The 25,899-nt window shown below is 45.8% G+C and overlaps 1 protein-coding gene and 1 long non-coding RNA gene across 2 annotated transcripts; one reads left to right on the forward strand and one right to left on the reverse strand.

Moving 5' to 3' along the window:
- Window positions 1-378: 378 nt before the first annotated feature.
- Window positions 379-22,232, forward strand: DNAJC25 (DnaJ heat shock protein family (Hsp40) member C25). The gene is made up of 4 exons (XM_045840518.1): window positions 379-813; window positions 16,491-16,643; window positions 18,369-18,839; window positions 21,026-22,232. The coding sequence occupies exons 1-4, from the start codon at window positions 481-483 to the stop codon at window positions 21,146-21,148; spliced, it is 1,080 nt and encodes a 359-aa protein (XP_045696474.1). The 5' UTR covers window positions 379-480; the 3' UTR covers window positions 21,149-22,232.
- Window positions 4,196-25,894, reverse strand: LOC123819930. The gene is made up of 3 exons (XR_006785870.1): window positions 25,840-25,894; window positions 25,472-25,587; window positions 4,196-6,592 (listed from the first exon to the last, which is right to left on the reverse strand). It is a non-coding gene; the product is annotated as an uncharacterized LOC123819930 (long non-coding RNA).
- Between the last annotated feature and the right edge of the window lie 5 nt (window positions 25,895-25,899).

Raw genomic sequence — 25,899 nt, forward strand, 5'->3', positions numbered from 1 at the left:
CCCTAAATTCATCTTCCTTTTAGAAAGGCAGCATGGAGTTAGTGAGAGGAAGGTTTCCAGGACTGGAGCCAGGGCTTTAAAACCCTGTGCACGCTTCCTGACACGAGAACCAGAGGGCAAGGAGCTAGCTAGACGACCCATTGCAGCAGGTGAAATCGCACTGTCGAGAAGATCGTGTGTGTAAGGCACTGCGGACAGTGTAGCGCTCTGCATGCACTGGTTACCTGTGCCTTTAAATCCGACAAACCCTCTGGTCCCTGGAATTAGGAAGGCATTCAGTGACACAGCGGAAGCTGCAAGGTGGCTCAAGCGTCCTGCGCCCTAGCAACGGCGGGGAAATTGGTGGGCGCAGCCCAGCCTGCGCGCCTGCGCAGAGGCGTCCCTGCTGACTAGGAGCTGGACGCCACGGAAGAGCCAGAGCCCGGAGCGCTGCGGCGTGCGGCCAGGCGCTAGGGTGGTGAATCGGCAGCTGGGGCCGGAATGGCGGTGCGGCTAGTTCCGTGCGGGAAAGCCCGGCATGCAGACCGGCTCCGGTTGGTGGTGCTGCCGCAGCTGCTGCTGGTGCTACTGCTGGCGCGGCCGGCGTGGGCCCTGGTGGAGGGGCTCTACTGCGGCACGCGGGACTGCTACGAGGTGCTGGGCGTGAGCCGCACCGCCAGCAAGGCGGAGATCGCGCGGGCCTACCGCCAGCTGGCCCGGCGCTACCACCCCGACCGCTACCGGCCCGAGCCGGGCGACGAGGGCCCCGGGCGATCGCTGCAGAGCGCCGAGGAGGCCTTCCTGCTGGTGGCCACCGCCTACGAGACTCTCAAGGTGAGGCCTTGGGTCACCGGTGGGCTGAGAGGTCTCTTTGGGGAAGCGGGCGGCCCCTGCGCCCGGCGCGGACACCACCACGTGAGGTCGGAGGCTCGCGCTTTCCCAATGGGCCTGTGTAAGAGCCCACAGGGCCATTGACAAAGATAGGAAACCCCTCTGATCTTAGGGGTTCAGCCAGCCCCCACCCCTTGGTGACAGTCCTTGCAATGCAAGGCATATAGAATAATCTTACGATTTAGTGAAAGTATATTAATAATGTGCAGCTCCCACTCGGAAAGCAGTGATTATTATATTATTACCACGATCTGTGATAGAAACACAAGAACGTTCTTTAATATTGACTGATAGTATGGTAGCGCCAGTTGGCCTGAGAGAAACTTGGTTTGTGGGGATGCTATTAATTGTGACATTTAGTTTGGGTTTAAGGATCTAGAGAAACCTGAGAAGAGCAATGAACACTCAGTGAGAAGACCATGTTTAACTCTTGGATCGGTCGCCATATATGACCTTGATAGTGACTGTGCTGGATGGATGAGCTGTTTCTTCGTGTGTAAAATTAAGGCCGTGATACCTCCTTACAGGGTTTTTCTGAGGGTTAAATAAGTGTGAGAACCCCCCTGCACAGGGCCTAGGAAATAAATAGGTACTTAATGACCTGGGGTTCAAGACCCGGAGAGTTTCCAGCAGGAAATATTTTGCATAGTTGCAGTCATTTGACAGAGGTTTTATTGAGCCCTGCGGGGATGGGGAGATTTAGCCTGATACTGCTTTCTTCTGCTACTGCGGAAATCAAACCATGTAAGAAGTCACAAAATATAAATTATATTTGATGGAAGTGTTTCTGCTTCAAAGGCCCCATCATGCTAACGTAACAGTGGCTGTAGTTGTATGGTCTTCCTTTTCTTTCTTTCTGGCCCGTTTTTCGTGTTGCTATATAGTCTGCTTTTAATGACTGCTTTGAGAGGGTATGCTATAATTTAACTGTGGATTCCTTTTCCAGATTTGCTTACCAGAGCTGAAAAGACTGAATCAAGGAGTTAAAAGACTTTTCATTCATGCTTCTCACAGTGGTCTGGATAGTTTGGGGCCATAAAATGAGCGTGCCTAGTTCACCGAGTTTTCACTAGCATGGGTGGGGCTGTAATTTTTGTTGGCAATTAACTGAGGAATGGGTGAGAGCTGGGACAGTGCTGAGGCCTGAGGGTTGAGTTTGCCTATTATTTAGGAGGAAGAGTATTGAAGAAAGACCTCAGAATCATGGGAAAGAACTTCTCCATCCAGAGCAACCATCATCCAAAGCTTCAGTCTGTGTTTTTCTGCAGTGAGGAAAGAGAATGGTCCATACGAGCAACCGGAAAGGCTGCTGCTGGTCCTCCAAAGCCCTGGTGGCATGTGAGAAAGGACCGGTATGGACCTTTCTCACACAGGTAGAGCGCTTCCAGAGGAGAAGGCAGCAGAAACACTAGCCTCTGTGCCTTCTGCTGTGGTTGGACGTGAGAATGGTGCGGCTTGGCACGAGAATGGTGAGCATGTTAGTAAAAAAAGTACCAAGAAATAGGGACAGTAGAGAAATCCTTGCTGGAAGGAACCTCAAAACTCTAGATACACTTGCCGTTTTCTTGGAGACAAATTTAGAGACTGATCTAGTGGGTCTAAAACAGTTGCTTCTAAAGGCTTCTACCCCTGAAGAGTAGTAGCACTGAACTGTCACCTAATAAAAAGTGTGTTGAAATGGTTTGTCCAGTCAAGAACAAGGACGTTTGGGGCAGGTAAACACTGGTAGGTCTGGAGAAAGTAACACTTTTACTCTTGATTCCCACAGGAGGTTTGTGGTGCCTCTGAACAAGACACTGGACTTGGAGTTGTGCTGAGGGAGGGGGGAGTGCTGGCGTGTCTTCTGGGTTCCCAGCCTCCCTTTGTATCACTGCAAGAGAATGGAAATTATCTGAGAGAGAAAAGGGTGCGTTGGGCTAGTTGGACCCTTGAATATCAGACTCAGCTGAGCCCTATGAAAAGACCCATTTTAAATGTACAGAAATAGACATGGACTCCATTTCCAGTTGGAACACCTCAGGAAAACTTAAAAAAAAAAACCCCACAAAAAAATCCCAAACAAAAACAAACAAACAAACAAAAAACTTCGGTGCATGTGCTGTCTCCTGGAAAGAGCAAAAGGACTTTGACTTGCTGTCAAAGATTATAAGATTATAAGATGAAGATGTTATTAAAAACAAACAGGGTGGTCTGATGTTTATCTGTCATAATGGAAAATGGCGAGAATGTTGCCAGAGAATATCATCTCTGGGTAACGCAAAGGCCCAGTGAACCGGACTCATTCAGTTCGGTCGGCCTCAGCCTTCCAAATTACACCCTGAAGGCAATGGGGCTATCACTGTTTTGCGTGGATTCTATGGGCAAGCTGGGAACAGAGCTTGTGAGGGCTGAGAGGGCCACGGGGCCTTTGTTAAGAGTTGGTAAGAGCAGGTCAGACAGGAGAGTGGGAGAAGGTGAGTTCTGGTGGCTTTGGAGAAAGACCAGTTGCAGAAGTTCCACATATCTAGAATTCCACATATCTCCCGGAGGCAGCAGCTGCGTGCCTGGGACCACATTTCATTTGTTCGCTATTTTTGTTATACTCTGTATCTCTCCCCATAAGGAATAGCAGTAAACCCTGGGAGAGGTATGTATACTTATCTCCCAGCCAGTCGGAAAGGAGGGGCGGGAGCCAGGAAGACTGTCCTTTGCAACCCTGGTCAGTCGTTGCTGGAATGTATATGGAGGAAAAAGTAGATTTTGTATTTGCTTTGTAGCGTGAACAGGTCAACTTCATCTCTGGGGTGGTGTCCCTAACAGAAGTTGTTTCTCTCTTGAAGTCTGAAATAATTTAGCTGCAACTCCATTGGAGCTGGGAACCTTTTTTCTCCCCCGTAATTTTCTCATAACCTTCTTCATTACTCTTCTTATTGGTCTGTTTAAGTTTATTATTATTTAATTTGTCAGTTATGGGTTATATGCAGTTTTATTCTGTATTAGTTTCAAGTGTATTCCATAATGGTTTGACTGAGTCACTTCGTATTTTTAATATATGATATGAGGTTATATACTCATTATATTCTAACAGTGATGTCACATCAAAACTGCTAAGAACCAAAGATCTCCGAATGCTGATAATGAATACATCACCAAGTGGGAATATATTTGTGTAAGATTTAGTGGGTTTATGATTCTAAGATTGTCTTGGCCAAATAAACACCTCTTTGAGATTTCTTTTTTAGATGGTGGTTGCTAAGAATAAGTACACTAATGTGATCTCAATACATTTTTTTAAGACAAGGAGATATCACACTTAGCGCTTTTTTTCCCCCTGGAGCTTCAAATTTATTATAAGATTTGGAAGAACCAAACACTTTAATAAGAACCCCCACACACGGGGGAGAAAAGAAGAGCAGGGGAGGCGAGAAGGGCCCCCAGCAAAAACAGTTCAGTCTCTGAAGTTTCATTCAAGTGGGGGCTGAGGGGTGGACTGCAGGGAGGGGGGCCTGTCCTCTTAGCCCCCCCTTCCAGTGGGGCGCTGCAGGCCACCCTGGGAGCTGAGCGGTTTGCACATCTTCATTGTCTGCTGGATCAAGTCCTCCCCCTGAGAGGTGCGCATGGCCGGCCGGCACTGCTGTCCCCTGCAGCTGCTTGGGCCTTGCCTCTGGCTGACCCCTGCACCAGGTGGCTGGCCGCCCTGGTGCGCGGCACCTTTAAGTTTGATGTAAAATGCGAGGGGGGGGGGCGGTATGGCTTGAGCCAGAGTCTTGACTGTGGTCCTGCCTTGGTTTTCCACAATTTTAAAAATTATATTGGTTTGACTTGTGCTTCTGGTAGTGGACAGCCTACAGCACGTGCATCTTAATGGGAAATGGAAGAACCTCCTAGTTACCGCCCCCTGCTGGCCATGCCTGTGGCCAGAGGGAGAGGCTGGGGTCCCACCCTCAGGCTGCCCAGCATGAAAGGAGTTTTTGTGTTGGTTCCCTCTGGAGGTGCCGCCACTGCTGAGCTGCTGCTGCTACTGTGGGTGCGGGGAAGCCCACCGAGCCTCTCTGGAGGGCCGGGTTGGGGATGGAGGTCCTGGACTCCAAGCTGGCTGGGGGATAGCAGGTTCTTTGGTCTTCTGCCACCAGGGCAGAACCTCTCAGGCTGGGGAAGGGCTTAAGGTCTTGGCGTCAGGATTGGGGCAGGGTCTTATTCTGATGGTGTGGCCCTTCACCTTGGTTTTCAGGGACTTAGGATCAAGCATGTGCCCATCGCTTTGTTGTACTTTTGTTCTGTTACTTATTCCTGGATCTTGTCTCGTTCAAACGCCAGGTTCTTTACTATCCCTGTCACCTGGGGTCCATGTTGTCCTGGGGGCTCCCTAAAAGGCCTGGGCTCCTCCTCCTGGCCCGTGTTGAGCTGTGGGTCCTTCATAACATATTCCAGGGTTGTTCTTTTGCCGGGTTCCAAGGGTCATTAATTTTTAGAAAACTTTTTGACATTCTGTAGACGTAAAGTATAGGTACATGCAAGTGTCCACTCCACATCTGATGCTTCAGTTCTCAGAAGTCCTCCCCCACAAACAGCAGGGTCCCTGTACAGAACTACCCCCAGGCTCCATACATCAACCCCAGGGCTGTCATAAGTTTGGCACCAGCAGAGCTCGGGGGCGACATAAGAGAGGATGCCACAGAACGGCTCACGGCCAGTGCCTTCGCCGCTGAGGCTGAAGGCGGCCAGTCAGCCAGTCTGCCAGTCGGCTCAGCATCTCTGAGGATGGTTCTCTGGCTTTGGGCCCCGTGGGTGATGCCCCTCTGGCGGCAGCACTGTACTGCTGACCCCAGCTGCCAGAACAAGGCTCGGGCCTCCTCCTCAGTCGAGGGGCCCTCCAGGTAACCAAGCCAGTCTCCTCTGCTCCTACGCGTCATAGAAGGAATAATGTTGCCCAGTAGCAGTCTCCTCAAATAACTGCTACTGGGGATTCAAACCCTTCATATAGCGGACTTCTTGAAAAGGCATAGGGGAGCCCCGCCAATTAACAACTTTGACAGCCACCTCTGTCCCCATCGGAATGTGCCGGGCCAGCCTTGCATTGACAAAGGTTCCCTTGCCAATAGTTTTCAGGAGCTCATAAAGGCCAGTATGGGGCTCTTTGTTGGCAGGGATGGCCGCAAGGTCGTTAGACACGGCAACTTGCCAGCCATACCGACAACACTGTCGATGCTAACTGTGCGTACTAACTATGCTGACAAACAGTACTAACTATTCTATGGTAACATGCTAACTATGCTAATAAGCAATGCTAACTATAGTAATTATACCAATGCTAACCATACTAATTCTGCTAATAAACAATACCAGTAAACAATGCTAACTGTAGCAACTATACTAATATTAACTATACTAACTACTAACAGTGCTAACTGACAATACTAATAAACAATGCTAACTATACCCATACTACCTAAAAAAAAATTCTAAAGAAGAAAACGGGGGAAAAAAGCAAATAAAGAAAAAAAATTAAATGAGAAGAAAACAATTGAGAAAAAGAACATCGAAAAGTAAGAAACCCCCAATTTGGGCTGCAGTGCAGGTGGCTTAATTGTGACACAGCACGGCTGTGGGGTGGCCCCGGACCAGCCACTTCTCTGGCCCAACATCGCTGTTCTGCTCGCTCTGGCTGGTGGCCGCAGCGAGACCTCTCCGGTGTTGCATCTTCAGTATCTCAGCTCCAGCAGGGGTGACAGGCGTTTCCAGCCTTTGGTGAAAAGGAAAAGCGCGCTCTTAGTCATTGTTGTTCTGGCAACAGACATTCTGTCTGTACAGGGAGAGGTGGAGGAAATGCCCCCCCCCCCAAAAAAAAGAAGGATGGGTAGTACTGGAAGGCAAAGGCATTGGTTGGGTGCTTGCACCCAGTCATTCCTAGTTCATATTCTCAAATAACTTAAAATTCCAGTTGTGCATCCTGCAGATGAGTGAAATCATACGGTTCTTAACTTTCTCTGTCTGACTTGAAACCTATATATATAATCTTATTAACCATTGTCACCCCAATAAACTTAATTAAAAAAAATAACGTAAGAGTTCCAGATCTCAGCAGGGCTCTAGACCATTCCAGATTTCACATGCTGTTTTGTATTTGCTTCATAACATGAGTGGAGACGATGAAACAGTAGTTAGCGTTTTTGACTCCTGGGGCTTTAGGGAACCGTGGACTTTGGAAGTTAGGTAAACGGACCATCACTTGCTTTGTCAACATCGGGTCTTTTTATGTGGATATAGCACTTATCACACTGCACTGTGAATACTCGGTGGCCCTCTGCCCCCTCTGCTGAGCCTCCCTCCTCAGTTTTTTTTGTATGTGTGTCCATGGCACCTAGCACAGTGTCTGGCACACCAGGTAACGAGTGTCTGTTAGGTGAAAACTCATGTCTGGGGATGGATTCAGGTAGACTGGAAATCGGAAGTGGGTTTCTGCAGTTGTTGGCATTGGTATGTGAAGCTGACTTGGGCATTTTACCCCAAAGTAATGACAGTTTGAAAGAGTGGTACAGATACAATTGGTTGGGTATGAATGAAAAATTCCTGGATGAAAGAAAAGGAAAATGCACTTCTATTGTTAAGGAGAAATCGTGCTCTGAAAGTTTTAAAGTCAGAATATGAATTTGTGAATATAGATAAGAATTGGATAAAATAGATAAAATTAGAAAGATAGCATAAAAATAAGCAGAGCAGGGAATAGGTGGAAAGGGTACACTGAGAAACACCGTGATGGGTAGAAAACGGGCGAACAGCAGAATCAGACTGCATTTGGCAAGACGGCAAGAGAAGGACATTACAAAGGCGCCTGGCAGGAAGGCTGCCTGGTCGGCCAGCGGCGTGCGTGCGGATGGAGCCTCCTGCCCGTCCAGCCTTGTCTTGGCAGGGAAGTCACCAGAACAGTTCCGTTTCTTTTTCTCAGTCCGACTGATGGGGCAGGGCGTTGGCACTCAGGGAGAATGTAGCAAAAAGGGGGATTGGGGACTCCCCGCCCTTTTATGTCACTGTTGACTGTGTTTCTTTAGCAGGTTCTCTTACCCCTTTCTGTAACCAGTACAGAGGTGCCGGGGAGGAGACCACAGCAGCGAAAGGGGCTGTTCCTGCTGTTAAGCTTTTAACATAACAAGGAGACAGAGAATTATTGTTTGGTTATTTATTTAAGTTTCGTAATAAAAATGCTTGTAGATGATATTGCGGCAGCGAGAGCAGGCGAGAACATAATTATTTCTTCTTTGGGGATTGGAGTAGAATATATACTCTTTGATCTGGATCTCGAACAGTCACCGAGGTGGGCAGCGAAGGGATGTGTGTGGTCGGGGGAGAGCCTGGCCAACAAAAACACGGAGTCACCAGTGTGCGGGGCTGTTCCGGGAATGAGTTGTAGTTCGGTGAGGTTTTCTCTACCAAGCATCACTTTTTTAAAAAAGATTTTATTTATTTTTAGAGAGAGGGTAAGGGAGGGAGAAAGAAAGGGAGAGAAACATCAATGTGTGGTTGCCTCTCGCAGGCCGCCTGCAGGGGACCCGGCCTGCAACCCAGGTGGGTGTGTGCCCTGACTGGGAATCGAACCATCCACCCTTTGGCTCTCAAGTCAGCACTCAGCCACAGAGCCACACCAGCCAGGGCCCAGGGATCACTTTTATTATTTGGTTCACAGGGCCTCTTTGTTTTTTGGGGGGGGGGGGGGAATTTAATAGCACCTACTAGTATTACTGTTTTTCTTTCCCAGCATCAATCCACATTGAGGTAAAGTCTACAACAGTTGTGGTGCTGAAAAACAGCCAAATCAAGTAAGCCTCAGAGCAGATAGTTCTGATTGCACATGCCAGCTCTGGTTGGGCATGAATGACTCCCCGACACACCTGTGAACATTTTGACGCCTTGTCTGGATTTGGTGGGCAAGATGACGGGTCTGACAGGGATTTCTCCCGTGGGCGCAGAGGGGTGAGGGACCTCGTGCACCACGTTTGCCGTTTCTGCTATAATCCCCTAAGTGGTGTTTATTTTTCGCTGATCCCTGATTTTCAGCTTATACCCTATTTATGGCCCAGGTTGATTATACACCAGATGCGTTTAATTCTAGTGCTGCAACTACCTGACATGGGATGTTACCAGCCACCAATCGGGGCTGATATAATTCTAGCCAGAAACTGAGCACCTGGCATTTTAACTGAGCTCGTGCAGGTTTATCATGGGTCAGTGGGATATTTTGAGATATTCACAGCACAAAGACCCTTACTGCATTTTTTCATAGACTTTAGGGGATCCGCTGCTTCTGGGTAAGAAGCCTGTCTGGTGCTTCGTAGGGAGAGTGTTGCAGGAGGCTGACACTTAGTTTGGGAACCCAGGATGAACTGCCCTTTAAGCTGAGTTCAAGAGTGTGAGCGTCATGTATTGAATAGTTACCAGACGTTTCAAAGTGGAGAAGTAACACAAACCTGAAGTTGGATTCAGAAGGAAAATTCTAGAACAATATGGAGGATGGTTGGGGAAGGCAGAAAGGTGTTGGTGACTGAACCGACTTTATCTCCACCGTCACCTTCTGGGATCTCGTCACTCCTCTTTGGTAACTTAAGAATCTCTAGGTTGGTTGTTTCGCATTTCCTTCGGTTAATTTTTCTTTTCCTGTTAATGCTGTGGTCCCAACATCCCTCTTTTTCTGCCGTTGACCGTCCTCATCTCCCCTCTCATTCACGCTGGCGGAGGCGGGTGTGGGCATCAGCACACACGCACCAGGACTGTTCTTAGGTGAACTTGACATCAGCGCTTCAGATCTGGGGGCTCTTCATTCTTCCTCCTGGAACTTTTGGTGGCATTTGACAGTGCTGACCGTGTGGCCCTTTAAGATGTTCTCCCTTGACTTCTTGCAGTAGTTCTCTCCCGTTTCTCCTGTCTTTCTAGTCCTTTCTTTTCAGGCTTCAGAGTCTTCTTTTCCTCTGCCTGGACCTTAAACATTGCTTTTCCTTAGAGTTCTGTTCTTTTGGTACTCTTTTTTTTTTTTTTAATTGCTAAGCTTTTCCTGATGAAACTCAACTAAATCCCTGACAACGCTAAAATCTGTGTGTTCTCTAAGTTCGTATTTTCAGTATAGCCTTTCATCTGTAGCACAGGCACCCAAAATCAAACATGTCTGAAACCAGTCTTGTTAATCTGTGTTAAAGCGTACATTTTAAAAGCAGATGATGTTGGGAACCGCCCTGCCTGGTTCCAGAAGCTGTAACCCCCCCATGGCTAAGGCTGAGTAAAAGACCTTGGGACCATAAACCACTAAGGAGACAAAGCTTATCTCCCTGGGAGGGGTGCCGCCTCTACCCCCTTTTACTTCACCCTGCTTGGCCCTGGGCAGATGACTGGTTAGTCAATGATGGGTAAGATTCCTCAAGGGAGAGATAACCTAAGACAGGCATGGTCATGAAGGGTCCCTCAGGGGAGGACTTAGGGGGCTATAGAAGAAAGGGGTGATGGACCCTCACCCCTCAGGCTTTGACAAAGCCTGAGTCCTCATTCCGAGTATAATCTCCTAATCTCTTGGCTGCCTTACTCCCCTTGCCTGACTTAAGCCTGAAACAATGCCAGAGGTGGGTGTGGTCCTGGGCAGGAATGTGGGGGGTGGTTCCCTGGGAAGATCAGACCTAAAAGAATACATAAAATCCTGCAAAACCTGCTTCGCTAAGAATGTCCTCAATTTTCTGATAAGGGTCCAAGCAAGAAATGAGTTTGATTCCCAAAGTTTTAAGGCCCTTTAGCTAACTGACCCTGACTTAGAATAAGCCCTCATAGTTCTTTGAATTTTATCCATTGTTTGATCCTTACTGCCTGACCAGGATGAATGAAGACCTTCCTTGAGGTAATGCTCCCAGAAAAGCAGTAAAAGCCTGTCCAGGCAAGGGCAGGGGAGCTCTCTCACTCACAGAGTGGCAGTGCCGTCCCTTTTCTCCACAGGACTTCTGCCGCCCGTGTGATTTTGTTCATCGCATCCGCAACACCACGGACACCACTGGTTGGAGTCCACATCAGATACAATCATGACTCTCAAACAAATACAAAACGAACAAGTATCAGAGATTTTACTTAACTCATTAATTAATGAGGGGACCAGTAAGATATTAAAACTGGTTCAAAAGAGAAAAAAAAGCCACCCGTTTATAGGCAGACAAGGAATGCTGACCTGCCTGTGAAGTGGGCCAGTACGACAAGGCCGTAATCAGCTGCGTTACAGCCACAGTTGGTCTTTCTGCGACCAAGGATCATCTGTGTGGCTTCCAGTTTTCTACACATTGCTTCCGTCCCTGCGAAGGTACAGTAGGCGTTTCAGAGGCAAAGGCAGGTCCCTCCTGCAGGAATAGATAGTCCTCGGAGGCTCCAGGGAGTGAAAAGATGTCCCGTGATTATTTTTTCTCCCCATTTCAGAAGTTTCCAGTCTTGCCCTTCATCTTCTCCAAATCTGCTGTCTTCGTCCTCTGTGCTTTATCTTATAGCAACATGGTCCACACGGTAACCGTAATTAAAGTCCACTGCCATGGTCAACGGGATCGATTTTTGTGCTTTAATCACTCAGTCCTATTCATTCTACCTCGTAGTCTCTCACATCTGTTTCTCCCTCATTCCATTCTTTACAGTAGTACCGTAATTACTTTTCCAAAATGCATACTTCTACTCAATGCTGTTGCTCTCAACTCTGTTAACATTCTATTTTTGACCAGCCCAGACAATAACAGCCTAATGCTTCGGCGTGGCATGTAAGATCCTCCAGTTCTCATCCAGACCCGTCTTCCTGGCCAGTTTCACTGCTCCTCTCTCTGAACTCGGTGCTCAAGCTTCCCTGAACCCATCATATTCATTGATTCTCCTGTACCCCAACACTCACTGTGCTCCCGTGCTGGAACGAGTTTTTCCACGCCTTGCTTTTCAAAACCCAACACTCATTTCATCTCTTCTGTGAACCCCGTTACCAGCGGACTCAGGCAGAGGGAGTCAGTCCTGGATTCCTCTGCACGTCAAACGGCGCTTTTCTGGCTGGCCAGATTCTTCCAGCTGGGCGAGTTCCTGAGGCTGGGGCCTTACCTTGTTTGTCTCTTTATCCTCTTTTGAGTTCAGCGCGAGGCTTAGTGCCCTGCATACTTATTTGCCAAGTCAAAAGTGAGGTTTTAAAAGCTCAGGCAACCAAGCTGATGATACTATCCTATTAACTGAAACACAGAGGAGCAGATTTTGATTTGGAGCGTGTTGAATTTGAGAGGTTTTTGTTGCATTTTAGGACATGGTCAGGAGCTGTTTGAAAATAGGTGGACACGGGAAGAACAGGTCTGAGTGTCACTAGTATAGACGCGACACTGCGAGTCACGGGAGTTGCCGAGATCACACGCAGATCGAGAAGGTGTCTGAGAAGGCAGTCACTTGCACACCAGTGGCCGGGGGCAGGGAACAAGGAAGGGTGTGGACCTGATAGTGGATCATTTGTCCTCTGTAGTAGGATGCAGTGGCCTGGACAGAAATTTAGAGGAACAGATTTTTTTTTTAAAGATCCATTTGTATGTGTTTATTTCTTTTTTTAAAAAATTAATACATATTTTTAAGACCAAACAAAATATCACTATGTTTTCATATATTATCGATTCCTGGCCTTTACCATCCTGAAATGGTTTTTGCTATCTGTGTAATCGAAACTTTTTAATGTGAAACTGGCTGCAATATCAGATTATTGCAATTTATGTTTATTAAGAGTCAACCATTCATTATTCCTTTCAAGGGCAAGAACATAATATATCTTTGCCTCTGGGGCGGGGGGATGATCACTTTCCTCAGAGAAGGAAGGACTCAGTACTTTCTTTGTGGGTTTCCTCTTGTTCACCTTTGATCTAGATGTGGTGGCTGTGTTCCAGTCCTCCTGCATATGCCCGAGAGGATTGGCAGTGGAGTGCACGCCAGCAGAAGCGCCATTTTTTCCGGTAGAGAGTAGAGACAAGGAGCTTATTGCCCAGCTTGTCAAGGCTCAGGACAGAGAGGAGGAAGAAACAAGTATAAAGGTTGTGGTTTTGAAAAGAAGTTGGCATCTTCCTGACCCTGGGACTTTAAGATCCACAAAATTGCTGAAAGAAAAAAAGTACTGCTTGTTGAAAGGTAAGATGTTAAACTGTTTTCAGGTTTCAGCTATTTCAGCCCCAGTAGCAGCACGCTTCCGTAAACTGTGACAGCAGAGGCAGCTGTGCCTGCTGAACTGAAGTTTTGGCGACACCATCGCCTGCCCAGCCTTCCTGGGGGGACCGAGGCCTGAGCGGCTGGCTGGAGAGAAGTCTCTAGGGATGCGGGGCCTTTACCAAGTTTCACTCCTTTTTAAAATGACAGTTACTGAGTGCCAGGCATTGCGCTAGGTCTTGGTTATGCAGAGATTAATGAGTCACCCTACCTGTCTTCTAGAAGTTCTCATTCCAGAAAAATAAAAAATCCTGGTGGTGACAATGTGATAAGTGCTATAACAAACAGGTAACGTGTGTGAGAAGGCCGTGTCACTCTGTCTGAAGCAGTCACATTTGTGTCCTGAAGGGTTAGTGGGAGCTCCCGAGGCTGGAAGGAAGGGATGGCACTTGTGTTAGAATTCTTCGGCCAGAGCCAGGTGTGACGGAGCATGCTGTGTTGGAAGGGCACACTGAGTTGTAGAAATTACTGTCTCTGACTGTCGGCTGTGGACAGAAGAGGGGAGAGGGGCAAGATGTTGCTCGGTAAGATAGGCCAGTTATGGAGGCCTTGTTGGTTGCCAAGGAAATTTTAACTGACCCGATTAGCCATGGAGGTTAAAAAATACATTGAAAAAATGTCGGACTACCTCAGTTCCAAGACGCACAGGAGAAAACAAATAAATATGTGGTGTTGAAATACGTGTCTACCTGTAGCTCTCTAATCGGGCCCCAGTCTCTGCCTTTTCCTTTGTTTGCTGATATTCCTGGTGTCCTTGTGTTCTTCCTGGGCTGGTTCTGAGACGTGTGGGCTCCTAGCGAGTAGGGTTTTGACTTAGACTGCAAGAGCTCCTGCCGCTCCACTTTGTGCCAACCTTGAACGCCTTCTAAAGTCCGTTGTGGACGTGCCTCAGCCTAAAATCACCGTCTTCATTCTGGAGGGGAAGCTGTAGACTGAGTAAAGATTCTGACCTCCTCGTCTCTAATCATGACTAGAACAGGGGCATACGTTCACGGGGACTCCAAGGAAAAGAAAACCATCCTAAAGGCGGCCAGACCCGGCCCTGGAGCCGTGTGTGGGGATCAGGTAGTGCGAGGGCCTGAGAGCGGGCTCTGGTGGCGGTGGAGAGGCCCGGTATGAGGTACCAGTTTTGGGGTTGCTGGTTGCTGGAGCATGAGTTGACCATCCTGGTGGCGGAGCGCAGGACTCGATGACATCACAAATCTAGGGACCAGTGCGAAGAGGGTAGTCCCCGGGGAAGAGCGGGTGACGTGTTTGAGGAGGGGTATGTGCCTTCTGTGGACTGTGACCTTCAGTAAGACAAGACAATGGAGAAGAAAGGGCCGCCACAGGATGCCGGCACTGATGTGGCAGATTTCAGTCACCTCCGAGACCTGGCTGTAGACTCCGCCCAGAAGCACGGGCAGGCCCTGTCCAGAGGCTGATGCTGCAGCCCTGCAGGAGTCTGCAGGAGTCGGCTCCCAGGGTGTGGCGGTCCGGCTCAGAACTCCTTGCAGTCTAGTTGCAGCAAGGAGAAGGATCGGGTTGGAAGAAATGCGTTTTAAAAGGCATCTGCCAACATTGGGAGGCTGAGTTAAAGGCCAAGGACTTCCGGCCAAAAGCAGAGCATTTCTATAAAATTATCCCCAACAGCAAAAAAATGGAGGGAGAATGGGCAGATTCTCAAAGGATGTCTTGAAGTACACAAAATGCAATTCACTGGGAGATGTGGGTTTCAGTCTTCAGAGCTATCTCTTTATGACCGCTAACGTTTCACCCTCTTTAGGTTAGAAGCTCTACGGTATAACAATGGCTTGTAGACGGAACAGTTGATTGACACTGGGGAGTGTGGCAGTTGCCACAAGAAAGTCTTTTTCGACAGAAGTGAACATAGAAGGAGTGAGTTTGAAAATAACATCAGCTGAGCTGAGCCCTTCTTATATAACAGACAGCTCTCATCCTGGGGAGTTTGTGTATATTCACATCTGACGGTACTGGATCCCAGTTTATATCTGGTTTCAGATTCTAGTCAGAAGTGAAAAATATTTTTAATGTAATGAAAGAGATTTGTCACTGAAAAGGTGCTCACTCCGATCCACAATTCTTAACAGAAAACATGTAATGACTTTAACGGGCACAGGGAAGATTTTCGTCATTAGCAAACTTCTTACTTGAAGTCTGCGGCACACGGCCTTTGGGGGAACTGAGGAGGGGTCCTGAGCAGCCCCCAGAAGTGCCGTGCGCGGCAGCAGAGCACCAGGTGTGGATGGTGCCTGTAGAAGTGCCTTTGCTTGAGAATCTGCACTTCTGTGGACATGAAAGAATTCATCCTAACAAAAAGAAATTCTCCAGGTGAAGAAAGATTCTTGTTTTCATAGTGGTTTCTGTGTTCTCACAGCGAGTAAAGAATTTGCTGTGCTTTTAGTCGTTCACATTTTGGAGGCACAAAGACAAAATAGGTTTCCTGTGTGATTAAAGCAATTCATTATCTGGTGTCATAGCTAGCTATTCAGCTGCTATAGCTCCATAAAAGATTGGCATTTACCCATGTTAGAAATTGATCACAATCAGAAGTTTTTAAGAAATGTTCTGTTTGTGAACATTTGTAAACAGAGCGGCATTTCTGACTGTTATGATTTTTTCAACATCTCTGTATGATGAAGAAAGATTTATATGTTACCATATTTATGAACTGGGCTGTGACAAGGTATTCTAACAGCAATGTACCAAGCATTTGTAACATGTTTTTGTTTAATGTATGTCATTTGATACTCAAAACAACTCTGTAAACTTAGCAGAGCAGGTATTATTCTCTCTATTTTACAAAAAAGAAAAAAGGTGAGGCTCAGAGAGGCTAAACACTTCACCTGAAGTCCCAAAGCCAGAGGCTGGCCACTGCCCAGTGGGGACGCCTCTTTGGGGTGAGCACAGCTCCGTTCTGCAGGCCCGGTTGGCTGCGTCCATTCTTCGTTGTCTTAATCACTGCTGTCAGCAGAAAACTGTCTGGCTAAGGCTGGAAAGTCTTTGTGAAGATGTACAGCAGACACAGACATTTTTTCGTGTCCACTGTCGTCGCTGAGAGTGGGTGTCCACATGCTCCTAAGTTCTGAGGGCGTGAAGGCACCCTTGTTAGCACGGCACTGGCTGCAGAGGCATCGTTAATTGTTGTTGAAGCATTTTTGTTTTTCTAGGAGGCCCAACAATACTCGAGAATAAAGGGACATATTTTTTTTTATTATGCTTTATAGCCAACATTAACGTTCTGGAAACAAATTAACATGTGCCTATCAAGAGGGATGGGAAGTTTCTTTATTTTGATAATTCCAGTGGTTTTACTCAGATGAACCTTACATAATTATAAAACTCTAGATCTGAGTTAACGGGTTACACGCTGAGGCCTTGATAGGGAGTGTCCATGAACTGGGATCTCTGTTGCCCCGCAGGATGAGGAGACGCGGAAGGACTACGACTACATGCTGGACCACCCGGAGGAGTACTACCGCCACTACTACCACTACTACAGCCGGCGCCTGGCCCCGAAGGTGGACGTCAGGGTTGTGATTCTGGTCAGCGTGTGCGCCGTCTCCGTGTTCCAGGTGCGTATCAGAGCCCACGTGCGTCTGCCCGCCTGCGCTCGAGTGTGCCGCGCCGGGGGCTGGCCATCAGAACTGAACTAGAAGCACCTTTCCGTAAAGTTTTTCACCCAGTTGGTATATTTTTACACTAGAAAAATATCCACTTTTTTCAACCAATGATAACATTGGAATCTCCGTCCATGGGAAACCCAGGATGTTGCTGGCTGTCGTTGTGAAACTACCGAGAGGACCCGGCAGAGGGCCCCCCTCTCTCTCAGCTGCTTTCTCAGCGCGGTTACCCCCGGACAGCCGGCGCGGTCCACGACAGCTGGCCACGTCTTTGGCTTCTGTGGAACTTTTCAGTAGTTTCCCATTACACTGGAGAAAAGTCTGGGCGTCTGAACACGACCTAACAGGCCCTGGCGCCTGCCCTCTGGAGGCTGGCAGTGCTCGGCGCTGACGTGGCCGCCAGAGACGCCCCACACCTGTGCACGCGCCTGCTAGGGGTGCCCCTGCTCGGGCTGGACTGCTGAAGTAGCGGAAGATAGCCTAACTCTGGATGTTGTTTTTAAAATATCACAGAAATTTAACTTCAGCCTGAAATCAGTTGTCCCTACCATTGTTCTTGAACTAACCACACTCACCATGCGCCCCTTCAGAACAGAGCATATCCGGGGGCTGGAGTGAAGCTGGTGTGAAAGTTGCTTCTTGAGCTTAATTTCCAGAAACGAGCTTCAATTTATACGACAAAAAGAATATCTATTGAAAACTTGTATAGATTGTATATTTTAAATATGTAACATTTTGTAGAAGTTTTGTTCTTTCAAAGGAGGAGGAGAGGGATAATTTTACTTTTCTGTTTCAGATAATATGATCCCCTAGTTATATACACACACATATATATAACTATATGTAAAACTATATATATGAAAAACTATATATCAGGATAGTATTGGTGTAACTGCTGTATTCATTTGATAAAACAGCAAATGAAATGTGAAGAATAGGACTTTTTCTGACAATTAATAAAACTCTTTGTGGTTGAATATATTTGTGAAACAAGTTAGATGTTTTACTATCCAAACTAGCAGAGAGTTTAAGCATGTTTGAATTCTGCAGTCCAGAATATGATGAGCATTAACTATGGTATGTGTAGACAGTTTGGGGAAGAGACAGGGATGAATATAGTTGCCCACGCCTGCATCCTATGGCTTCTTCTTTTTTGTTTTTAATCCTCACCTGAGGCCATGCTCACTGATTTTAGAGAGGAGGGGAGGGAGGGAGAGAGACACCGATTGATTGCCTCCCGTATGCAGCCCGACTGGGGAGGGAACCCACAACCTAGGTGTGTGCACTGTGTGCTCTACTGGGCGTCGGGCCGGGACCCTCGGGTCTGCGGGTGACGCTCCAGCTGAGCACACCAGCCAGGGCGAGAGAGATGTCTCGACAGTGATCCCGGGAAGAGCCAAACAGTAAAGATGTGCAGTCACTGGTGTGTGATTGCATCAGTCTGTCCTCTGATCTTGGGCATCTTCTGTCTGATTTAGTAACTTTTTGGCTCAGCTCAGGGCTCCCCTGACTTATCCAGCCTGGTGCACAGAGACATTACTCAGTTGTGTCTTCTCCTTACTGAGTAAGACGACTGAGGTTCCTGTTTTTAACCGGAATGGGTGGGGAGGGGGTGGTGCTCACCAGGATGCATTTTGGTGATAAAAATGACCCATTTTTCTCCGTTACATACTCTAGTTTTTCAGCTGGTGGAACAGCTACGACAAGGCAATCAGCTACCTGGCCACGGTGCCCAAGTACCGCATCCAGGCCATGGAGATCGCCAAGCAGCAGGGGCTGCTCAGAAAAGCCAAAGAGAAGGGCAGAAACAAAAAATCCAAAGAGGAGATCCGTGATGAGGAGGAGAACATTATAAAGAACATTATCAAGAGTAAGATAGACATAAAGGGAGGCTACCAGAAACCCCAGATCCGGGATCTGCTCCTCTTTCAGATCCTCTTAGCGCCTTTTCACCTGTGCTCGTACATAGCCTGGTACTGCCGGTGGGTCTATAACTTTAACATCAAAGGCAAAGAATACGGAGAAGAAGAAAGACTGTATCTTATACGTAAGTCCATGAAGATGTCAAAGTCTCAGTTTGATAGTCTGGAAGATCATCAGAAAGAAACTTTTCTTAAACGGGAGCTCTGGATAAAGGAGAACTATGAGGTGAGTGACTAGTCTGCCGTGATTTGGGGTCATCTTCCTTACTCAGGTAAAATTAGTTGTATGCTAAGGGATTGCAGGGTATGCTCAGATTTCTGAAATCCAAGAGCTAAATAATGAATACAGGTCTTTCTTTTCTTGAAAGTATGGCTATATTTGGTAATGGGACAGTGGGTTTTTAACCTGTAATTTGTCTTTTTTTTAAATAAACTTTTTGTTTTTGTTTTTTTAATTTTATTTATTTATGTTTGGAGAGGGAAGGGAGGGAGATAGAGAGAGAGAAACATCAATGTGCGATTGCTGGGGGTCATGGCCTGCAACCCAGGAATGTACCCTGGCTGGGAATCAAACCTGCGACATTTTGGTTTGCAAGCCCACACTCAATCCACTGAGCTACGCCAGCCAGGGCTGTAATTTGTCTTTTTAAAAGTTGAGTTCTAACATTTTAATTGACTGATGCTGAAAATGTTAGGAGTGGTCTGACTTGTCGTGTTGAAGTGTGGTGGGGGACAATGTACGTTTGCAAGGGGTCCCAGCAGCTTCCTGTTAATTGCACTCACTAAAATTTGGTCTTTCCCACGGTTCCTTCCAGTCCTGTAAATTTAGCCACGGAGATTAAAAATCAAAACAAAACAGAGGGAATAAGAAATGGAAATTTTGTTGAATAACTTCATTTCAAAATAAAATAAGCACAGAATCTTCTGCATAGCAACTAACATGTATGAAAGGTTGCTTTTATTTTTAAACTAAATTAACTTACTATAATGCCTCTAAACTTTGGGCATTTTAATAAATGCAATATTTTACAGTTGTCAGCTACAGCGGTTACTTTGAGGTGACTGGCTGCCTAGCTAAAGTCTAAAGGACCTAGCAATCTCACCATAACACTATTTTAGGTTTTGGGTAAAATTAATTGGTTAATATATTAAATGTAAGAATAAAGAACACTGAAACCTTCCTAAGAAATATGAGCTACATTCATTTTTTTTAGTTTCATACACATTTCTTTTTACATGTAGTATCCTAAATAGATTTTACTAAAAGTCAGTTTTTAATTTGAATTGTATTTAACTAACTCAACTCACTGTGAATTGCCAGAATGTTTTGGGAAGTAAATCTATTCAACCTGCTTATCAATAAGATAAAAATGGAATGTAACATACTGTCTTGCTCCTAAATAACTTGAAAAGTTTTCTTTTTAAAGTAGGTTAAGCAGCCCTAGTGGGTGTGGCTCAGTGGATTGAGTGCCTGCCTGTGAACCAAAGGGTCACAGGTTTGATTCCCAGTCTAGGGCACACTTGGGTTGTAGGCCAGATGCCCAGTAGGGGGCATGTGAGAGGCAACCACACACTGATGTTTCTCTCCCTCTCTTTCTCCCTCCTTTCTCCTCTCTCTAAAAATAAATAAATTTTTAAAAAACAAAAGTAGGTTAGGCAGCCTAATCCACAAAACTCTTTCATAGAGTAGTTATTCTGGGCTGAATTATGTTATTCTATAAGGTTATCGTAGTCACAACTTCCTAAAACTTGGAAATCATTTCTTTCTAAAATTTGCTCTGTGAAACTGGCTATGAAAACTTATCCATTTAGCTTCAGCTGACATCCACTAAAATTTCCAGAAATGCATATGTTTTGTTCTTAACCCATGAGGTTTATTTAACTTTCCTTGGGAAGTTTAATAAAATATTTTGAAAAACCAATAATTATCTTTGAAGATAAAAGTAGATGTAGGTTCAGTTTAGAGACAAATGTGTATCATCAGGTCGTTTTGTTCCTTGGTTAGGGTCCACAAATACTGAAAACCACCAGTTAAATTTATCGACTACTATTTAAAAAAAATAAAGTGATTCTTTAATATTGGACATTCATTGTTGAGAGGAAGTATTTAAACCCTTTAAACTCAGCTTATGTATGATTTCAGTGAGGGAAAGCATGTATTCCCAGGTTACGGAATTGGTGACAAAAATTACTAGTCCTTGTACGGGTGGTTCTTTCGTATTTAATACTGAATGCTGAGGTGCGTAATTGCTCACTGTTTTTAATGCGTGGTCTTGAGACGACAGACCAATGCATTCACTGGTCACTTGCACCTAAACTTGTATTTGAAAAATGTAAGTGTGCTGCTATAAAGCAGAAGACAAATGTTTCCCTTTGGATTACAAAGTCAGCCGGTGTCATTTGCACACACAGGTCTACAAACAAGAACAGGAGGAAGAACTGAAGAAGAAGCTGGCCAGCGACCCCCGATGGAAGAGATACAGGAGATGGATGAGGAACGAAGGGCCGGGGCGGCTGACCTTCGTGGACGACTAGGGGCTGCGGGGCTGCTGCTCTGCCGCACCTTAGTCACGGTGTCATCCTCACAACTGAATTATTTCCCAGACGTGTCAGCCGCTCTTCTGCAGGAGCTGAAAGTCCTCGAGTATTTGATTAAACAGAATAATGAAGAAATTTGAACTTTATCTTAAAACTTTATACATAAGACATTTATGATTCTTCAATTTTTTATAATCTATTTGTGGATTTTGTTAAAAGATTTGACACGAAGATTTATTAGTTGCCATTTAAAAATTTTATATGTTAAAAGAGCTGACATGACAATTTATTAGATACCATTGAAAAATTTTTACGTGTTAAATGCTTATTCTTCAAACGTGTTTCCTTGTTCCTTGCTACAGGGCTACATTTTTCTGCTTTCATGGCCTCTGGTATTTTCACAAAACATAAAACACTCTAACAGCACTTACTCATATTCTGCGTGTCTTTCTAGACACAGACTTCAACATAATGATTTTAGTATCACATCGTCTTCATTACAGTCATTCTAGGATTGAAATACGTTCACAGTGTCTCTCTGAGAGAGTCTCCTGCTGGAACGCCATTTGCCTCTTTCTCCCCGTCACAGTATTCTTCACGGATCGGAAACTCTCCAGGAGAGTGAGTCTACGTTCACGTCCTTGTAGGATGATCTCGATTACAGTCATTTTAGGACTACACCTGTTTCCAGACATTTTTCCAGAAGAGACCTTGTAAGAAGGTCTTTTGTACCACTTCAATTAAAAAAAAAAATGATGAAGCAGAAATAGTGTACTGAAAAGCTGTTCACAGATTAGAAAGTCCTTGAGTGGTGAAAAAATCCATTGTACGTGAATGCATTTACATGCGTTTAAACGGGAAAAAAGAACCGACTGGCCACGTGCTGTTCAAACAGTGAAATGTGAGTGTCTCACGTGTGGGAGTGAGAGTAATTCACACGTAATTTGAAACAAGTATGATACTGCACCAAAATATCAATACATATTCATGGTAGTGAATCGGAATTCCTGTTTTTTTTTTTTGTTTGTTTTTTTAGACTCCTGTTAAAGGATTTATCCCATTGCCTCATATTAATAAAATGGTTGCAATATATCAAGTTTGTTGTGGTGTGACACTTTAAATCAAAAATTAACATACTGCTTTTGTGTTATATAATTTTAAAAGATTAGTATAGGTAGTAGGTATGCAGAGTCTGTTTCTAGCCAAAATAAACCAGCCCTCTCAGGGGGAGCTGAGCCCAAATACGTGGCCTGGACAGAGAAGCGAGAGGGCAGAGTTCTGTCCTTGCCAGTAGAGGTGAAGAGCTAAAGTGAGAAGTTTAATCTGTGAGCGCTTTAATGAATGGCCTCATTAGAAACCTGTGGGCGTTTGACCAGATTATCATTAGGGCCCTTTTACAGATCTAAGATTCTGAAATGGTACACTATTTATATTTTTATAAACTTTAGGTAAAAGTGTTTTATGCCTCTATTCTTTTGTAGGAGGGTGGGGGAATGACAGAACAAAATTATAGGGAGTGGTTTCGAACCTCAAATGCCCAGCTTTTAAACATCTCTTGAAGGTGCCGTGGCTGTCTGCAGAGGCAGCAGGCGGCCCCTTAGAACGCAGGATCTGTTTGACGCACAGTCGTGTTTATCTGGGAACAGATGTACGTGCCAAGTGTTACACGGACCAAAGAGAAATGGGGGCACTTGCCCCTTAAAATTTTAAGGAAATTTCTGATATTCCAGGTATCTTTTACCTACTACCGAGGAAAAATAAGAGGACTGGCTATGTTAGCATTCATCAGGTTTAGCTGATATAAAAAAAAGATCTTTGGATATTATTTTGCTTATCTGCTAGACAGCTGTATTTCTTCCTGACTTCCTAGAAATCTCATTTCTGGCATTGTCCCAGCAGTCTGCCCACGTGGTAAAAACGTGGTCAGTCTCCTGGAGCCGTGGTCCTTGCCTGGGTCAGGATGAAGGGACTCTCCTTAGTGGAAGGACTGGGGTTCTTCTCTCCTCTTCCCTCAACGAAACATGGCTCAGAATCCAAGCATGAAGGAAGGGCCACTAGTCGGCCCAAGCACCATCCTGTACTCGGGGCGTCTTTACCGTCTCCATGCTCTCTGCCTGTCGCCCACCAGAACCCCCAAACGTCTCCATCTTAGAAACATCTGGAGAAGAACCCTGGGTAGAGGATCCTGCAGCCCCACCAGTTAGAAAATTGTTCTAGTGCTTAAGTCTTAGGGCCGTCACCGTGTCCTTGTCGCACTTGGTATTCAGGAGTCACGGCACGCAGGTATTCATTATCACGTCACGTAACTGGGATCTGTGCTTGAACACTCAGGGTTCTATTCATCTCTAATGTCTTCGTACCAGATTGCACCACCAGCCCTTTCCTCACTGGTCCTACTTCTTCATGAATTCCCCACGTTCCACAAATCATAGGCTGCTGTTTCACTACACATCTGTTAGGTAATGTGCCCGAATCTCAAACACCACAGTCAGTGTACATGATTTTAAAATGTTACATGAAAAAAACCAGTTGAAGTTGGAGAATTAACAAATATTTTAGTACCATGGAATTTATGTTTAGAAAAATCATTTGTCTCCTCTGAGATTCTTTGGTTTGGTTTGGTTTGGTTTGGTTTGACTGACGGCAGTACACTTGAAACCCCAGACTTGGGCGCTAATTTTGGTTAAGTGGAAGCCAGCGCTGAGCTGACACTCAGCTGGTGTTATGGACCAGTCTGCCAACCCCAGACTGAAAGTTCTGTGGAAATCAGAGACATGGCTTTTCTTAGACATCAATATAAGTAAATCTAGCTACTTTAAGACAGTAAGTCAAACATGGTCTCTGGTGGGTTATGATGGTGCATTCGAGGCACATTAATGTTATTCATACAAACTATTGTGTGTGGATGAAATATAATTAATCTTATTGCTAAATTAATCTTAGGCTAAAATGATCCTCTTCACATTTGAATATGGGCTAAGGCCAAATCTGGAACCTAATTACTAAATAACATTTGCTAAACAAATTACTTACCCTTGCTAGTTCCCTCATCTGAAATGAGAGGATCTTTTTAGCTAATTAGGATATAAAATTCTGGAAGTCTGCAAGTTCACATAGGTTTAGGGTAGATTAGATGGCCTGAAATTGAGAAATGTTATGGGCAATTAATTTAAAAGCCTACATAATTAGTTGTGAACTTTAATCAGCTTCGTAGTGCTGAAAAGATTCAGAGTATCCTTGATATTTGTGTATGGAACGAGTCCCTTGGTCTCAGGTCAGTGACCTAAGGTTTCTTACAGACTCCTCCCGGGGTTCAGGAGGGGAGGGAGAAATCTCATTCAACAGTCTCTCCTTGCATAATCCCGGGAAGGGTGAGCAGGATGCGGTGGAAGGGCTCGGGCTTTACCGCCAGCACACCAGGCTTTGGTTTCTGGCTCTGCCACTGACCAGTAGCTCCACTGTGGGCAGGTTAACCTCTGGAACTCACTTTCCATTTTTAACAGTAGGGATGCTAACTAGTTCGTAGATTATAAGAATGAAACAAGATAGGGGGAAAGTGTACAAACTGTTCCGAAAATAAGTTTCCTTGCCTTCAGAGGGAACAGGATGCATTCTCACTTGTTAAAATCCGTGGTTAACAGAGTGTTTACTGATGATTTTAAAATCTGTGTTTCTTTATTCTTTTCGTGGGGGTTTAGGTACTGTGCTAGGGCGGAAAAAAGGGATGCTCCTTAGGATTGGGGTTGTGCGTTTCAAAAGCAGCTGCCTGCCTCGTGTTGCCTTTGGCTAGGAGGTGAAGCAGCTGACACCACAGTCCAGGAAAAAAACGTTCAGAGAACAGAATAATCAGCTCCTCGCCAGTGTAAGGCCTACATTGACCGAAGGACACCTGTGATGAGGTAAACAGGCAGGCCTGGAACCCCTGCTCCAAAGGACATCCAGTAGCCCTAAGTTCCACCGCCTCGGAGTCTCACTGCCTGTGAAAATCTGGAGAAGCTGAATCCACAAACCAGCGGTTTAGCTCTTAGTTCATGCTAAGTTCTAAAAATAATGCAATGGGTATAAGGAAGTGAAATCATTTGTTATGGTACATTATACCGTGTCACATGAAATATAGTTGTTAATGTGTTTTCTTGTTTTCTTTTAATCATTTTAGAAAACCGAAGACACTACTGCCGTTTTGATATGACATTGGCAGACACACCCATTTCATTATTTTTTTATGGAGAAGAGTGAGATATAGCCCCTTTTTCTGGAAAAAAAAGTAACTTGTTAGTAAAAAGGTGATAAAAATACACGTCAAAGACGTGAAGCTCTGACCTGTGTGGCTCAGTTGGTTGAGCGCCGTCTCGTAAAATTGATAGGTGGCCGGTTGGGTCGCTTGTTGAGTCGCAAGTGTGAGAGGCAACGGCCGAAGTTCTTCACTTCCCCTCTTTCTAAAAATAAGTAAAAAATTTAAAAAGTGAAGAATTACTGTTGACAGTAGGGACACAAATGAGATGTTTGTGTTTTCAAGGACACCGACATCTCTAAAAGGTGCTGAGATTAAGCGGCCGGGTGGAGACGTGCGCCCCGGTGCGGGCCCCACGTCGGGGCTCGGCCGCCGGGACCGAGGCGGGTCTGCTCGCGTTCAGAACGCAGGAAGAGTGGGATTCGCGTGTCAGTTGGGGCCCCAAACCGCCGCATACCTGCGGTGCCGGACCCCGCCGCCGGGGCAGGCCGAGCAGCGGGCGGGCGGGCGGGCGCGG

Source organism: Phyllostomus hastatus, unplaced genomic scaffold, assembly GCF_019186645.2.
Source record: "Phyllostomus hastatus isolate PE091 unplaced genomic scaffold, TTU_PhHast_1.1 phas_contig_34, whole genome shotgun sequence".
Lineage (NCBI taxonomy): Eukaryota > Metazoa > Chordata > Mammalia > Chiroptera > Phyllostomidae > Phyllostomus > Phyllostomus hastatus.

Bases quoted from the DNA above. Each gene is read 5' to 3' on its own strand.
- DNAJC25 (XM_045840518.1), top strand. From the start codon at position 481: ATGGCGGTGCGGCTAGTTCCGTGCGGGAAAGCCCGGCATGCAGACCGG. The intron at 814-16,490 runs GTGAGGCCTTGG...GTTGCCCCGCAG, and splicing joins CCGCCTACGAGACTCTCAAG to GATGAGGAGACGCGGAAGGA. The intron at 18,840-21,025 runs GTGAGTGACTAG...TTGCACACACAG, and splicing joins GGATAAAGGAGAACTATGAG to GTCTACAAACAAGAACAGGA.